A 17,166-nucleotide genomic window follows, 5' to 3' on the forward strand; every position below is an offset into this window, starting at 1 on the left:
TGGGGCCAGTCACAGGGTTTTTGCTGGGAACGTGCACATCTTTCTGGCCAGAGTTAACTCAGGCATGTTGACCTCAGTAACAGAGAGCCAGCCACTTAGCCAGTCACTCCTTGGATGGTCATGGCCCAAGAGTGGTGGGGCTTGGCAGGCAGAGGCGAGAACTCTGGCTGTTTCCTTGCCTTGAATATGAGGTCAGAGTGAGCAGTGGTGTTGTGGTTTGAAACAGTGTGGCCAAGATTGGGGAGCCTCCAGGGAGAGAGAGGACACACTGGGAGGAGCCTTAAAGCCACCTGCATCAGGGTCCTCAAGACTGCCCTCAGGTTTGGGGATTTACAGGGAAGACCCCAGGACAAAGCAGATAGTCATCCTCATGGCAGTGCTTTATACAGAGATAGGACAGAAGATAGATGTTAGGGCTGCTCTGAGAGCTTTGTTTTGCATAGCACCAGTGAAAACTTTGGCCTTGAGTCACTTCCCCATATCCTGGCTGGGCTGTTCACAGGTATTGATGGCAAATTCAGAAGATTCCTCAGGTGGGGAGAGGATTCAGAGACGGGATACAACCAGGATGTGGGAAGGCCCTCCCTCAGCACCTGAGTGTTTTAGAACGGACCACTTCCTCATGCCCTGTGCAGTGACATCACATCATGTCACAAGATATCGTGGATGGTTTCCCTATGTACACTGGAGGACATAGGGTTTACAGCTCTTCCTGCCCCAGGCCCATGGTCTCACTGCATTGTGGTAGTAGCACCCATAGGGCACTCTGCTCAGGGTCCTCCTTCTGTCCTCTCCTGAGAGAGATGCAGTTCCCATCAGGCTCCTGCTGTCTTCTTAAGGAGAAGGGGTTCCTGTTCATTTCACAGCATTTGTGATGGTATGGATGAGGGCCCATCAGCAGTCACTTCTGGCCTGTGACAACCACTAACCCAGTTCCTCTCTCTGTGGATTTTTATTCTGGACATTTCATATGTATGGAATCACATACTCGGTGGCCCTTTGTGTCTGGCTTCTCTCACTGAGCATCATGTTTTAAAGGTTCATCCACATTGTAGTGAGTGTCAGTGCTTCACTCCATTTCATGGTTGAGTGATGCTCCAGTGTATGAATAGGTCACTTTTGTTTATCTGTCCATCTGTGGTTGGGCATTTGGGTTGTTCCCACCTTTGGGCTGCTGTGAATCCTTCTGTTTGGACATCCAAGTACAGGTTTTTGGGTGGACATGTTTTCAGCTCAGAACAGTTCAGTTATTTATTTATATTATTATTTTTTAAAATGTATATTTATTGGTTTCAGAGAGAGGAAGGGAGAGGGAGAGAGAGAGTTGAACCATCAATGATGAGAGTCATTGATCAGCTGCCTCCTCCACGCCCCCAACTGGGGGTTGAGCCCGCAACCCGGGCATGTGCCCTGACGGAATCGAACCATGATCTCCCAGATCCCAGGTCGATGCTCAACAGCTGAGCCACGCCTGGCTGGGCCAGTTCAGTTATTTGGAACTGTGTCCTCTTGGACAGACTTTGTCCTTGAGGCAGAATGACAGTCTGCTTTTAGTAAAAGTAGCACTGAGAGTGGGTTTTGAAGGTCCAGGCAGCACTGTTCCTCAGGTAAAGCAAGTCAGAGAGCCACAGTACAGGTGTGTTCCATGTCACAGAAAGAAGCCTAGCCTATGCCAACTCGCCATGCAGGCCTCTCTCATGGTCAGTAGTCTGTGTCCTGGACACTCCCGTGAGTACCCAATGCAGGTTTCTTATAGCCCTTGCCAACTCATCCTCTGTCCATCCCAGCTGGTGGAGCTATGACGGGTCCTTGCTCTGCAGGCTATGTGTTGGGGGCTCCCCCTGCTGGCAGTGAGTGAACATGACATCATGACTTCCAGGCACATTCTCTATTGTCTTCATTGCTCTGTGCGTTGGCCCATGGGATGGGTGCTCTAGCACTAGTCGGGGTACCCCCTCTGGTGACTCATGGTGACCCACACTTGCAGTGTGTGCTCTCGGCTTATCGTCAACTGTCCCCTCTCCCTGTGGAGCTGCCTGCAGCCACGCCTCAGTCTTTCCTTGAGGTCTGCCCACTTTAGCGATTTTGTGCTCATTTCATCTGTTCCTCGCTAGGTGGGAGGATGGCTCAGGGGCCAAGCAAGACCCGTGATGAGTCCTTGTCCCTGTTTTCTTGTTTTCAGCTGGAAAGAGGTGATTTCCTCTCAGAGGAGTGGAGAGAGCGGATCGCTAACACAAGGTATGGCGGGTTTGGGAGTCACCACTCAACGGCTCAGTGAGGACAGCACTGGGGCCTGGCTGGGCAGGGCACCCCCAGGGAGGATATCGCTTTCACAAGTCCCTGTGTGGCGGCCATGGCTGCTGGGCATGGCTGCCTCTCCCAAAGCAGAGCTAGATGGAAGAGACAGAGCTTCTCTTCTCTTCATTTCCCTTCTGGTTCAGGCTGCCAAGGATCACTGTCTGGAACTGTTAGCAGGACAGGTGGTCAGTGACCAGCCCACGGCCAGTGTGACTGACCCCTTGCAGCCTGTCAGAAACTGCCCTTTCCTACTTTTGCAGCCAAGGAGGGAAAGCTGCCTGGAGATCTTGGCCCTGAGCTCAGCTCTCACTGTGTCTGCACTTGGATACTGTGCTCTCTGCCTGGTGGGGAGAGGCTATTTCTCTGCACTCCCTGTGGGGTGAGTGTAGTATGGGTGTGAGCAGCCTGTCCTAGCTGGAAACATCCTGAGCTCTGCCTGCGTGGTCCTTTGATAAGAGGCCGTTTCAGAGCCCCCCTGGCTTCAGCAGGCCCTTCAACCTTAGGGCTTGACATGTGACCTCCATGTCCACCAGTTCCTATAGCTGTGTTTGTAGTTCTTGCCTGCCCTCTCTCTTGTTATTTTCACTTTGTCTTTCCTCTGGCTTCAGGCCAGGGTTAAGATATGCAAGGCTGGATTGCTGTGCTCTCCCCCTGACGTCTAGCATAGCTGTAGATTTGATGGACCTTGTTGAGTGAGCAAGAGGAAAGGTCCGAGTGTGAGGGTCTTGTGTGGATCAGCCAGAGGTAACCAGGACCTTGGTGACTCTGTGAGGCCACGTTGCACACTCTGGAGTACTCTTCTTGGGGAGTGGTAGGCCGGTCTTGCTGGGGTGGATCATAGGCTTTCAGTCTGACCTGCTGTCCTGTCCTTCTCTCCCTGTCCTTCTGGGTGCACCTACTGCCGGTTGCCCTGTGTCTCCCACTGTGCTATTCTTAAGGCAACGAGGCTTTGCCTCTCTTATAGAAGTGTCTCCTTTTTTTGCTTCTTGTTAGCCACTGTTTCTCAATGACCCGGTCTTCCCCATCTTCTTGAGAGAGTCATGGTGACTCCATGGATGTCCTCATCGAACAGGGTCTGGGGCTATGCTGCCATTGTGGTGGGCTGAGCAGAGTCCAAGTGCTGCGCGGGACCTCTCCAGTGGGGAGAACCCCACACTCACCAAGCACTGTCCAACAACAGCCAGAATGCAGTGTCCTGTCTTCTGGGCATCCCAGGAATGTGAGAGCTTCCTGAGCACACACTGCACCCTGGGCCTCTTCTGCTCATCAGCCACCTGGCCTGGGATGGTCCCGCAGGCTTTACTCTTCATTTCCTCCTTCCTGTGTACTGACCTGGTGATTGGAGAGAGTGGCAAAGCCCCAAGGTTGGGCTCTGCTTGCATGCCCTGGATGTCCCCCAGGCACTCTGCTTTCTGTCAAAAGTGTCCCCTCCCCTCCTGTGCTTTGGTTATCAGGGGTGACCCCTGCCTCAGTTTTCTGGTTTCCTTGGGTCTGAATGTGAGAGGACAGGAATGTCTGATGTCTCCTTCTTCACTCAGCAATCCCCAGAGGCCTTTCTGGTTCTGCCCTCTCGTCACGGTCACCTTGAGACTCTGGAGTCCAGCCTTCCCAAGCTCAGTTCCGAGTGGGAGCACCACCTGACTTGGTTCACCTGTCCTCCTTATGCTCTGCCCATTGGCATCTGGGGTGCCCCCATCCCACTTTAAATCTCACTATCTTCTCTGTTTCTCTGTCTGGTTGAGCAGGGAGAGGGTGCTGGCCTTTATTTACGCCTTCAAGTGTCCTTCCCACCAGTCTGCCCTTGCTATCAGTGCCTGTCCTTGCATGTGTCAGGCCTTCTGTTACTGTTCCTTCATTTGTGAAGGGTTGAGATTTCTTGATTTTAAAGCTATTGAGACGATTAAAATAGGCAGCATGGAGATGACAGCTCACTGCATTTTCTGTCATGTTCAAAAGAGGAAGTGGTCCCCTATCTGCAGTTCTGCTGTCTGTGGCCCAGTTTCTGCTGTGGCAGTTTTAATCTGGAGGCACTTATAGCAGAGGAGAGCCACGTGACTCTTAAGTATGAAACTGTCTGTCTTGTCTTTGCGTCTTCACGTGAACCATCTGCGCGGATGTTTCTAGCATTTAGCCATTCAGAGAGTTCCTATTAAGTTGGCAAGGGCTAGGCTGGGTGGGTGAGGGAGCAGGCATGGGAAAGCCTCCTTATTCCCAGTGGGTGCAGCAGTCTCCTCAACTGTCCTAGCAGACATCTGCAGACTGAAGTTCCTTTGATCATCTGGTGCCAGAGAACATTTGAAAAAGTGAGACAGGCTGAGTTATACCCTCCCTTGGAAGAGCTTTGCTCTGGTCCCAAGGATCCTTGAGTGTCACATTCAGATGCAGCTTGACTCTATCATGCTACCTTCCTGTCTGGGTATTTGGTTATCCTCACACCCCTGCCCCAGGTGACAGTTGTGCTGCCTGCATTCCAGCCCAGAAATGTCTAAAGGGCAGACAGGACCACCAACCTTTCAGGGCAGGTTGATCTGGGGTCACCTTGGCCTGCACACGTCCATCTTAGTTTTTCCAGAGAAGCCAGCAATGTGGTGGTCATGAAAATTTCTGAATTGTATGTTAGCAACAAATTCAGGCTGCTGTTACACCCTGTGGGCCCTGGAGCCCGTACCCTGGGCCGGGTGGAAGTGGTGCGGGCAGAGCCTGGGGAGGCCTCACAATGGAACTGGCAGTGGAAAGTGGTAGGCATCGTACACACTGGCGCTGTATACACATGTGAAAATGGAACCTTCATTTTACTCAACTGGAATATTATTTTGCAGTGTTATATTTGTGAATAACTTTGCCTTTGGTCCTGAGGTGGATCACCAGCTGAAGGAGCGATTTGCAAACATGAAGGAAGGTAACGTACTTCCCCCTTAACCCCATCCTTATGTGGCTGCCGTGTGCTCGCCGTGCTTCTCAAGCTACCACCCACTCGGTCTGGCTAGATCTGACAGAGATTGCAGGTGTGGAAGTTCTTCTAAGTTTTCATATCCATCCGTTTCAGGCCCAATCAAAAGGCCTCAGGCAGCAGGGATGCCCTCACTGTGGATCTCACTGTTACCTGAAGTGCCAGGCCCAGGTGCCTCCTTGCTTGGTGTCTGGAGTGGCATAGACTTGATCTCTACCCCACTGCTCAGCCAACCCAAGAGACTTGGGGTGGGTGGCCAGATTAGCAAGTAAGACACAGGCTATCCGTTTAAATGTGAATTACCCATAGACAACAAATAGCTTCTTAGTATAAGGATGCCTCAGCTTTTACTAAAGGAATATCATAAGTATCTGAAATTCATACTTGACCAGCATCCCTATTTGTCTAGCAACCCTAACCTGGGGTATCCAGCCCAGGCTCTTCTGCATTTTCTGGGCCTTTCTTGTTTGGAACTGCGCCAGCCTGGCCAGAGCCACCCTACTGCTTCCTTCTGCCTCCGTTTCCTCCATCCCAAGTCAGATAGCAGCCCAGACCAGACTGGGTGGGGGAGGGGGGAGGTCATAGACCCAGATAGCTTTCATCTGCCTTCAACACCACCAGTTTCATGTGGGTATGTGAGCATGTGTGTTCCCATGTCTGTGTACAGGTGAGCATGCATGGTTGTTTTTAATTATTTGTAAGAGTGAGTGGCCACTGTCCACTGCACTCTGCACATACCCCATCTCCTGAGCCTTCAGGCCCCTCCCTCAGCACCTGTATCCCCCAAGGAGAGAAGAGGACTGGGATTCCTGTGGCCTTTGGGTCCAATCCCACCTTGATCTTTCCCAGTGGTCCAGAGCTCCTCTTTTGTTTTTTCCTATCTCTCCAGCCAATAGTCACAAGTGGCCTTCAGGCCTTAGGCTATTGTGGGGTTTTGTTAGAAAATGGCCCTTGCATCTTTCTGGCGATGTCCACGTAGTATCTGGGCTCATTGACCTGTGGGATGTCATTCATTCTGGATTCACTCCTCATAGTGACTTTGACCTTGCCCCTCTGAGCCCAGTTTCCTGCAGGTCTCAGTGCTTGGTTGTCACACATGGGCTGGCTCAAGGGCAGAACTGCCTGCTAAGCCCTCTAGTCACCAGCGATCTATTGTCCTATAATGTCTTGCTCTTAGAAGTTCCCTCATGCAAGTATTGTCATGTGAGCATTGCAGGATGGCAGATTCCTAGTGAAAGCGGTCTGTCGACCCTTGGGTTTTATTTCGTTGTATCCCACACACTTAAATGTGCCCATGACTGTGAATACCCCGCATGGTCTCCAGCTCCTGCTCATTCCCTGGCATAGCAAGGATCCCACCTAACCCTGCACCATCCCAGCCCTGGGACCCATCCTCTCCTCTTCCTAATGAGGGTGGTACTCCAGAACAATCTGGGCACTGGGGAGTTCCTCTGACTGGGGTGTTATGGGGCTGTGTTTGTGGGTATGGGTGAGGGTGTGCTTGTGCATGCATGTGTGTGTGTGCGTGCGTGCGCACGCGTGTGCTTTAAATGGATTTATCCTGACTTTTCCTATTTCAATGAAACATTGTTTTCTTGGACTTTTATGTTTGGCCTTTTTTTCACACTGCAAAGTATAGCATTATCATGTTTACTTTGGTGTGTTTTTCAGTCCATGTGGAATGTTGTTGTAATCATAACTTGAGCAGCACTGCTCACATATGCTCACCATGGCAGGTGTGACAGTCCATTTCCTCTGTGGAACAACTACACTAACATGGGGCATTAATGTAATAACTGTTTTCTGTGTGGCAGTTCCTGACCTGACACACAAGCCAGGTTGTTTCCGTCTGGGTGGGTGTAAGGGCTGCTGGTGCCTCCCAGTGTGGGACATGGGACACATCTATGCAGGTGGGGGTCACTGGGTCAGGTCAGCATCTGTGGGATTTCAAGAGGCCCTGGGCAAGTTTCTATAGGAAAGTTATTAGTAAGTCAGGCCTAAGCAAACTTTAATTTTGCTTTTACTTGTAGGAAATGGAAAGGACTCATGGTCCCTGGCTGCTTGTGTGCTCAGTGTGCACATTTCTTCCTTCGTAGCTTCCCCTCCTCTGCTCTGACTTCCATCATCCTTTTGTTATTTTGTGTATGACTGTTTTCCCCATTGTGTTTCAGGTGGCAGAATTGTGTCCTCGAAGCCCTTTGCACCTCTGAACTTCAGAATAAACAGTAGAAACTTGAGTGGTAAGAAACTCTCATGTTGCCAAATTCTTAGTATTTATGATCTTAAGCATACGATACGTGTTAGCACAGGGTCCCTTTTCTGCTCTGCTCACTTCAGGGCTGGGTCATCTCTAGGGGCTTGCTGGGAACCCACTTGATGCCAGGAGCACCCCCATCTTGACCACCACAGATGTCTTTAGACATTCCCCAGTTTCCCTTGGGGACAGAACCACCCAGGTTGAAACCCCACACCTTTGACACAAAGTTATGAAGACTCAGTGGTTTACAAGTTGCTTTGCTCTCACATCTGATTGGCCTGAGGAGCAAATGGCTGGTGTGTGCCATGGGCTCCAGGTGTAGGGGCCTTCAGCAGGAGGAGCTGACCTCTGGCCTCCTGGGGAAGAGCTATGTTGCTCTGTGGCACCTGGCCTTGGGGTCATAATTTCTCGGGTGCTGGGCATCTTAGTAGCTGTGTTCTTTCCAAGTGGTCCTCAAGTGCTTTTCCATCCCACCCAGTCAGGCTTATTGCTGTTTTCCTTGGACAAGCACCTGGGTTAGCAGGGATCATTGTGCATGCTGCACACCGCCCTGAGCTGCCAGTGTGCTGATATCTAGGCACCTCACCAGCCTGGAGAGTGGGATGGCTGGTGATGAGGTTGCGCAGTTTTGCTCCATGCCTTGCCTGAGTCATTCCCCCAGGTGCACAAGGCCCTAACTTATGCCCGTTGTTGCAGACATTGGCACCATCATGCGCGTTGTGGAGCTCTCGCCCCTGAAGGGCTCAGTGTCATGGACGGGGAAGCCTGTCTCCTACTACCTGCACACCATCGATCGCACCATAGTAAGTGTCCCCGTGGGTGATGCCCAGGCCCTCCTGGAAAGCCTCCTCCCCATTCCCTCCCCCCCATGGCACTCTCTCTGGACGATCTGTGACACTCTTTTCCCACAGCATGAGTGGGAACTAGGGACTCTTTGTCTTCCCTTTTTGCTCTCAGTCTTTATATGAGGCAGATGTTGTCACTACTGATGTGATGATAATGGACTTGGCCTCAGTGTCTGAGGCTTCTGGTGTCCTGGGAGCCCCTGAACTGGCCAACCTGGTTCCCACCCAGCTTGCTTCATGTGAGATGGCCCTGCAGGCCTGCACAGCCCCTGAGAGTGGGAGCCTGTATGGGGTGGGTCTTTGGGCATCCCTATGACAGCTCCGCGGACATCTCATGTTGGCATGTCTCAGGTGTTGCTCTTGTCCTGACAGGGTTTGGGACTGGTGTCTAATAAGATTTTTTCCTTTCTTTTTCCATTTTTAGCTTGAAAACTATTTTTCTAGTCTGAAAAATCCAAAACTCAGGGTAAGTATGTTTTCCTCATTGAACATCATGGGTATGCTGCTTGATGAGCTTGATGGAACTCTAAGCGGTAGATGGAGAGTGCTGGTTTGGGGATGGGGGTCATGGGTCCCGCAGGGCCATACTTCCTGTCAGCAGTCTTTTGGGAACTAGGTTGAGTGAGTATTGACCTTTGAACAATGTTGTGGTAGCTTGGTGAAGTGTGCAGAGTGTGGAATTGAGGGAGCTGCTCGCAGCACACTGACCCACCATGTCTGGAACTCAAGATGTTCCTCTCTGTCAACAGCCACCTGCTTCTAAGTGGTGTGCCACACTTGCTAAAGAGCAGTGGCCTAGATTCCAACATTTTGGTTCTGCTGCTGGTCCCAGTGTCCCTGCAATGCCCAGTCCTCAAACGTGCCTCCTCCAGACCTCAGAGTACATCTGTCCAAATGTCTGTTTCTGGAGACTCAGACAAGCATCTAAGCAGGAAAAAGCCCTCACCACTTGGAGTCCTTCGTCATTCCTGCCATATCTGGGGTATCTGGGTCTTAATGAGGTTCCCTACCTCTAGCACAGAGAACAAGCTAAGTCAGCCAGCACCATCCTCTCCTTTTCCCAAAGCCTTTCCAGTAACCTTCACTTAACAGAGATGTACTTCACTGTGGGGGCCTCTGTACTCTCTGTGAGAGAGAGGACTGTCAGGCAGCTTCTTTGTGGTGCACCCAGAGCCTTTTTGTCTTTGATTTTATTTCCTCACACAGGTCAGAAAGCCATGAGTCTAGGGGTGTCCACACCCATGCAGTAAACACACCCATGGCTTGGGGCTGGCTAAGGGGCTGGGGATGTCTCTTGGGCTTCTCTGTGCCTCAGTTTCCTCCACTGTACAGCAGGCAGAGGAGTTGACATGAGCAAAGCCGGGCCAAGTAGCCCACCTTGGTGGCTCTGATGAAGCTGGCATTTTTGGGTAATGCCCATACTTTGGGGGACACATCTGGCACTTGTTTTCCAGGAGGAACAAGAGGCAGCTCGGCGCCGGCAGCAGCGAGAAAATAAGAGTAATACGACTACCCCCACGAAGGTGCCCGAAAGCAAGGTGGCTATGCCTGCAGACACCTCTGTTGTAAGTGCCCACCCACCCTGGGCTCAGGGCTCCACATGGCTATCACTGGTCACCCTGCCCTTATAGAGGGAGGGACTCTTCCAACCAGAGAGGTGGTGGTCAGTGCACATGTTGGTTGGCACTGATTACCAGGCTGGAGGAGGGGGGCTGTTCCTGGGGTGAGGGACACCTCTGTTCAGTTGCTCTCCTGGAGCCTGTGTTGTGACTCTATTAATGGGGGGAGAGGTGAGGCATTGCTCTCTCACTGACCTCTGTCCACTAGGATTCTGGTGCTGAGGAAGAGAAAGCAGCGACTACCGCTATCAAGAAGCCTTCCCCCTCCAAGGCGCGGAAGAAGAAGCTGAACAAGAAGGGCCGGAAGCTGGCTGGCCGGAAGCGTGGACGTCCCAAGAAGATGAGCACTGCGAACCCTGAGCGTAAGCCCAAGAAGAACCCTACTGCACTGGACCTGCTGCATGCCCAGACTGTGTCCCAGACAGCAGCACCCTCACCGCAAGGTGAGCCAGGCCTTAGAGCCCTCCCTAGGGCCCTTTAGCTTGCTGCTCAGGCTATATGTATCATGCTCACGAGGGCACCTCAGGATGTCCTCAGGGTTCGCTGGGCATTGCTTCACCCTGATAGTCTGCCAAGAGCAAGTCCTGGTGGAGTCTTTCCTATCACATCCTGCCAGCCAGGGCTTTGGTAACGTCAACAGCTGTGGCAGAAATGACACTGCTCACAGAAATTTCTTAGATTATGAAGGCAGTTGTCACAGCTTCTAGAATTGCTGAGATGGACTGTAGGAGCTGTGTTGAGTCTTACCTTTAAAAAAACTGGAGAAGTTCCATAGAACAGTCTGTAATTCCTTGGAAGGGTGTGCCAGTCAGTGTTGACACGTGAATGTTGCTGTCTCCCGCAGATGCATACAAGTCACCTCACAGCCCCTTTTATCAGCTACCTCCCAGCGTGCAGCGGCACCCCCCTGACCAGCTGTTGCTGGCACCCACCCCACCCGCACTGCAGAAGCTGCTAGGTGAGCCAGCTCCAAGAACGCTGTGGGTACATGTGCGGATTCTGACTTAACAGCTCTGTGAGGAAGGGGTGGGGTCTGAGGTTCTGCTTCTCTGATGAGCCCCCTGTGATACCTGCAGCAGGCTGACCACACTAGAGTCCCAAGGGCTCAGGGTCAGTCCTGCCAGGTTGCGCCTGGGCTTCCAGGCCAGCAGGGTCTGTGTGGTTGTCTTATGCCGAAGTTCTGTCCCCACCGGACACTGGGCCATGCCTGGAGACATCTGCTGTTGTCACACTGGGGGTGCTCCTGTATAGAGTAGGGGGCAGGGATACTGCTCAGTTCCCCACAGTACCTGGGACAGCTCCACAGAGGGTAACCCAGCCCCAGTGTTCTTAAAAGTGTGGGAAGGGCCTGTTCAGGGATGAGGTGGGGCTGTGAGGGAGCTGGCCCTGTTTGAGCTGAGGAACTACTCACCTTGTGGGGCTTGACCGAAAGACCTCTCATCTCTTGAAAGACTGGGTGAAGGAAACCCCTTTGAATTGTGGGAGCCATCAGTTTCCCCAGTTCAACATCAATAGCGTGTGTTTACTGGGAAAATTGACAGATTTGGTCACAGAAACTTACAGTCTTGAGGAAAAAGAAAATGTGGCTGGTGATAGAAGGAGCTGCAAAGGGCTCTGTGGGGATACTAGCCATACATGCCGGTGGTATGGTGATACCAAGGCAGTGTGGGGACCAAAGGTGCTGGCAATGTGACAGGCAGTTTTCAGCAGCATCTGACGACAGGGTTGGGGGAGCTCCCAGAGAAATACGAGCGCCCCCATCCTCCCCACCACCACCACCACCACAGCCTTCAGCCTCAGCCAGATGGCTTCTGCACTGAGACCTTGTCCCCGGCTCTCCTAGAGTCCTTCAAGATTCAGTACCTTCAGTTCCTGGCGTACACGAAGACCCCTCAGTATAAGGCCAGCCTACAGCAGCTGCTGGACCAGGAGAAGGTAAGGGGTGCCTGCTTCTGTGTTCCCAGCACTCTGCAGAGGGGTTAGCCAGGTGAACCCCCAGCCTGCTGCCCCTGACAGCCCCCAGTCTGCCTAGAATATGCCCTGCTTCCTGTCACATCCCCTTGTCCCTGCTCAGAGGACCTGCTGCTGCCCATGCTGAAAAGTATCTATAACCCCCAGGTAGTAACTCAAATAGCCACTGAGTTGGTGCCACTTTCCAAAAAAGTCCCAGATGGAGGGCCAGCTGGTGTCCCCAGTGTATGCATGCATTGCCACATCTGAGCATAGGGAGGTGGTAGCTTTCGCACTTCATGGAACGGACCGTGTTCTTTATCAGTGAAATGGACTGAGATGTGTCACATCAGTGCTTCTCCTTGGAGCCTGTTTGAGGGAAGGGATGGTGTGGGCCGGGCTCACACTCACCAGCCTTCTGTCGCCTGCAGGAGAAGAATGCCCGGTTGCTGGGTGCTGCACAACAGCTGTTTGGTCACTGCCAGGCCCAAAAAGAAGAAATAAAGAGGCTCTTCCAGCAGAAACTGGATGAGGTAGAGCCACTCGAGGCCATGATGACATAAATATAGGATTGGGAGGTGGGCAGGGGCTAGGCGGGGAGCGCAGCCCAGGACAGCTGAGATACGGAACGACTGTTTCCTTTCTGGTGTTTTTTCTGGTGGTCTAGGACCTGAGCTCTGGTCAGAGTACTGCTCCCAGTAGCCCCTCATAGGGCCTGCACAGACTTGTATCATGGTGTCACCCCCTTGTTCCCCTCTCTGAGGGACTGTACCTCCTCTCTCCTGTCTGTGACCAGCACGGTGCCACCCCAGTCTTTGCTGGGCATAAGCCAGTCCCATCCCCTTCCCACCAAACCCAGCCTTGCTGTTGTATGTCCACAGTTGGGAGTAAAGGCACTGACCTACAGTGACCTGATCCAAGCACAGAAAGAGATCTCAGCTCACAACCAGCAGCTGCGAGAGCAGACAGAGCAGCTGGAGAAGGACAACAGGGAACTGAGAAGCCAGAGCCTGCAACTGGTATGTGCCCGGAGACGGTGGCAGTTCCAGCACATTCCATAGTGAGCAGAAGCCTTAGACCCCAGACCAGGCGAAGGGCCGGGTGTCCCTCCGTTGATGGGCCTAGAGGCCCATGTCTTGATGTGCGTCCCAAGACAGATGACCTGAGGGTGCCTGGGGTGCCCAGCATGTTCTTCCAAGGACAAGTTTCCCATGACCCCATTAGTCTGAGTGGGAGGACCAGTGCCCCTCCCCACTCTCTGTCCTAGTTCATTCTAGGAATGCTGGCATAGCTTTACTTGGCTGTCAGAGTACATGAGCACAAGCTGAGCCTGGCCCAGAATGTGGCTTCTTAAATTCCTGTCAGAGGCATCCCGAAGGCTCATGATTTCACTGGATGGGCCTTTTTTTTTTTTTTTAAACCCTCACCTGAGGATATGGTTTTCATTGATTTTAGAGAGAGAGAGAGAAACATCAATGTGAGAAGAAAACATTGATTGGTTGCCTCACGTACATGCCCGGACCAGAGATCAAATTTGCCACCTTTCAGTGTATGGGACAACACTCCAACCAACTGAGCCACACTGGCCAGAGCCTAGACAGACCTTTCAAGGGCATCTGGATTTCCTGGTTCTCACTCCTGGGGACCCCCTGTGCACCTAGCACTGGACGTGCAGGGGCCTCCCTTCTAATAGGCACCCCTGTCCTATCCCATGAGACCCCTTACCATACTCCTGTGGGCGTTTTCAATGAGGATCCTGGTCTCCTTGGGCTGTCTCTGCAGCCTGGCCTTCCAGAAGTAGGAGGGAGAGAGGGACTGGCCCCCAGGGACAGCTGCCTAGACGCCTGTCCTGTCTCCCCCCAGAGCCCAGTGTCAGGGTGGAAAGCAGGTCCCCGGGGGGCCATTCATCTTCCCTAAGCCGTGCACATGCTCATGACCTTGACCGCCCTGTTCCCACAGCTGAAGGCTAGGTGTGAGGAGCTGAAGCTAGACTGGTCCACACTGTCCCTGGAGAACCTGCTGAAGGAGAAGCAGGCACTGAAGAGCCAGATATCTGAGAAACAGAGGCACTGCCTGGAACTGCAGGTAGGGGGCAAGGAATGGGGTTGCATTGGCCTCTCTGGGCTTCAACCATGGTGTTAGGAACATGGCAGACCCACCAAAGCCGTCCTCCCAAAGACGGTATTAGTTCCAGTGTCATATTAACAACAGCCTAATATCCCATTGTCAACCCTAGAGGGGAACAAGAAGTAGGGCAGGTAAGCGCCCTGCTCTATCCCAGGGCATCTCATCTGCTTCCAGACCTAAAGGGTGCATGAGTGCCTCCTGGCGAAGCATTTCTGACACAGTTGCTGAACAGACCTGTGTTTGCACATTAATATAAAACAGCTTGTGTTTTTTCTGATGGGGTAACTTGTTTATCGAGATCAGCTAGGAAAAAGTGCTGATCTTGATAACATAACATAGAGGCCATGGCTGAGTTCCTGAGTACAGAACTTCTAAGTAACAGGAAAGTAAAGGGAGACATGCAGCGTGAGCATTGCCATTATGAAAGCTCCATGTGTACAGACTATAGCCTCTACTCCATCTACTCAGCCCCACTTCAACTTCATAACATGTAGAACATTGCCAGTCGCTAGACCCTTGAGGCTCTTTCAAGTGGTTTTTTACTATAAAATGAAACTGCAATGAATTTCTCTATACCATGGCTCATTTTAAGGATATTTCCTTAAAGACATAGTCCCCAAAGTAGATCTGTGAGCAGTTTAAGGTCCTGTGATACATAGCCCCGGTGTATCTTGCCCATCAAGTCAGCAGTGTGTGTCATAGTCATAGAAAGAGGTTTGCTGACTGCTGCCAAAGCCAGGCCTTGATTCCATGGATGTACCTGCAAGAGAAGTCTCCACAGGGCATATATTTGATTTCTGGCTCTTCTGTGTAATAGAGAAATATGTGTTTGTATAGAGGAAGAAAACCTAACAGTGTAAGAAAAAAAATGCCCTGTGACCTGATCCCTGGAAGGAAACTCTATTTTAGGGTTTTCCCCAATGTTGTATACTCGTGGGAGTGCCGTGTCCTCTATTCCTTGCTTTCCTGGGGACATCTTTCCATGTCAGCAGATGTGCATCTGCAGAGCCACTCTTGACACTCATGTGCTGTCTTGTCCGTCCACCTAGAGTGTCCTGACTGGGTTTGGGTGGTTGGCTGTTCTGGCCTCCCCGTCACACACAAAGCTAGTCTGTCTCCTTGCAGTTACTTTAGGTGGGCATCCTTCTTCTCTCCTGGGATGGTCCCCTCTGATGGGCTGCTGGGTGGGGCTGGGCCAGCCTCTGTTCTGGGGCCTTCGGTGGGTATGCAGAAACCTCACCCTGAGCAAGCTGTGGGCCTGGCATCTTGGTCTTCTAGATCAGCATCGTGGAGCTGGAAAAGAGCCAGCGACAGCAGGAGCTCCTGCAGCTCAAGTCCTGTGTGCCACCTGATGACGCTGTGTCCCTGCACCTGCGAGGGAAAGGTGGCCTGGGCCGGGAACTGGAGGCAGAGCCCAGCCGGCTGCACCTCGAGCTGGACTGCTCCAAGTTCTCACTGCCCCACTTCAGTAGCATGAGCCCAGAGCTCTCCATGAATGGCCACGTGGCAGGCTACGAGCTCTGCAACACGCTGAGTCGGCCCTCATCCAAGCAGAACACCCCCCAGTACCTGGCCTCCCCGCTGGACCAGGAGGTTGTGCCAAGTACCCCCAGCCACAGCAGCCGGTCCCGGCTTGAAAAGCTGTCTGGCTTGGCCTTGCCAGACTACACCAGGCTCTCCCCAGCCAAGCTGGTGCTAAGACGCCACCTGAGCCAGGACCACACTAAGACATCCGTTGGCGAGCTACACCCACGGTGAGTCTGTGGGCCAGCAGGTCTGCCCCTGGTGCCCTTGCGCTGTTCTGGGGTCTTAGAATGGGTTGTTCATCAGTTTGGAAGGGTTTGCTAGGCCCAGGCTATCAGCTCTGAACACAAAGCTTCAGCCACAGGGTCTCCACAGAGAGTGACCTAGGTATGTGTCTCATTCCAGAGCTGAGCACGCCAAGGAGAATGGCCTTCCATACCAGAGCCCAGGCCTCACCAACGGCATCAAGCTGAGTCCTCAGGACCCACGGCCATCATCCCCTGTGGCCTTACAGATGACAGGAGAAAAAGGCAGTGAGAAGGTACAGGCAATCACCAGGAAGAAGGGTCCCTTGGGGTGGGGGTCTTCTCACCTGCGCCTGATCCACGGCAGTGAGGGGCACTCAGTGGGCATCCTGAGCGGGCCTGTTAGAAGAGGGCATCCAGGTGAGGGCTATGGAACCAAGAAAATATGGGGCAGGGGTGGAGGGTTAGGGCTTCATCAGTCAGGTCCCCACCCTCAGTTGTGTCACCATTCTCAGGGATGAGTCTAGGAAAGTGACAAGATAGTAGAATCCCCTTAGGGGAGCGTTGCCAGAAGGCAGCTCTATCTCTGTTCTGGTGGCAAGTTTGAGAAACATTAGGAGGTCAGAGTGTGAGGACCTGGTGATTGGTGGCCATTGGGGTGACAGGTCAGGGTCTAGAAGGTCAGGAGAAGCAGTTGGAGTTGAAGGGGTAGGTGTTAGTGGGTTGAGGGGACCGACCATCTGCTACAGAGGTCCCTTGTCCATTGCTGGGGGATACTGTGTCTTTTGGGTGGTGCTTGTGGCCTGGGGTTCACTGGTCAGCAGCAGCAGGCAGTCTGCTGTGTCTTCAGGGTCTGAAGGAGCGCGCCTATGCCAGCAGCGGGGAGGCCATCACCAGCCTACCAGTCAGCATACCGCTTAGCACTGTGCAGCCGAGCAAGCTGCCCGTCAGCATCCCCCTGGCCAGCGTGGTGTTACCCAACCGTGCCGAGAAGGTAGTGGGCACCATGGTGGGGGCTGGGGGGGTGGACAGTTCAGTGCTGTGCTGCTCCAAGAGTGTCAGCACAGGCAGAGGGGACTTTTGTCTGGTGTTTGCCCCACAAGACCTGGTTCCTTTTTGTTAGGTTGCATGTTGTTAAAGTTCGAGAAAAATAGAGCATCCAAAATCCAGTTTTAAGTACATTAACATCTTGCGGGGGGGGGGGGGGGGTTGTTTAATCCTCATCCGAGGATATTTTTTCCATTAATTTTTAGAGAGAGTGTAGGGAGGGGGAGGGGGAGGGGAGAGAGAGGGGAAAAAAAACATTGATGTGAGAGACATACATCTGTTGGTTGCCTCCCCTACGTGCCCT

The 17,166-nt window shown here is 52.6% G+C and overlaps 1 protein-coding gene across 2 annotated transcripts in view; it reads left to right on the forward strand.

The window, feature by feature from the left end:
* DOT1L (DOT1 like histone lysine methyltransferase) overlaps positions 1 to 17,166 on the forward strand; it is a 60,998-nt gene that overhangs the window by 31,684 nt on the left and 12,148 nt on the right. For both annotated transcript variants that reach the window (XM_087816612.1, XM_087816613.1), the window contains exons 8-22: positions 2,183 to 2,238; positions 5,118 to 5,197; positions 7,420 to 7,488; positions 8,202 to 8,308; positions 8,775 to 8,816; positions 9,805 to 9,915; positions 10,178 to 10,412; positions 10,814 to 10,927; positions 11,813 to 11,904; positions 12,351 to 12,452; positions 12,801 to 12,938; positions 13,879 to 14,004; positions 15,325 to 15,800; positions 15,976 to 16,111; positions 16,666 to 16,809. In XM_087816612.1, the coding sequence (XP_087672738.1) occupies positions 2,183 to 2,238; positions 5,118 to 5,197; positions 7,420 to 7,488; positions 8,202 to 8,308; positions 8,775 to 8,816; positions 9,805 to 9,915; positions 10,178 to 10,412; positions 10,814 to 10,927; positions 11,813 to 11,904; positions 12,351 to 12,452; positions 12,801 to 12,938; positions 13,879 to 14,004; positions 15,325 to 15,800; positions 15,976 to 16,111; positions 16,666 to 16,809 (2,028 nt within the window). The remainder of the gene's footprint in view (positions 1 to 2,182; positions 2,239 to 5,117; positions 5,198 to 7,419; positions 7,489 to 8,201; positions 8,309 to 8,774; positions 8,817 to 9,804; positions 9,916 to 10,177; positions 10,413 to 10,813; positions 10,928 to 11,812; positions 11,905 to 12,350; positions 12,453 to 12,800; positions 12,939 to 13,878; positions 14,005 to 15,324; positions 15,801 to 15,975; positions 16,112 to 16,665; positions 16,810 to 17,166) is intronic.

Source organism: Miniopterus natalensis, chromosome 4, assembly GCF_054644295.1.
Source record: "Miniopterus natalensis isolate mMinNat1 chromosome 4, mMinNat1.hap1, whole genome shotgun sequence".
Classification (NCBI taxonomy): domain Eukaryota; kingdom Metazoa; phylum Chordata; class Mammalia; order Chiroptera; family Miniopteridae; genus Miniopterus; species Miniopterus natalensis.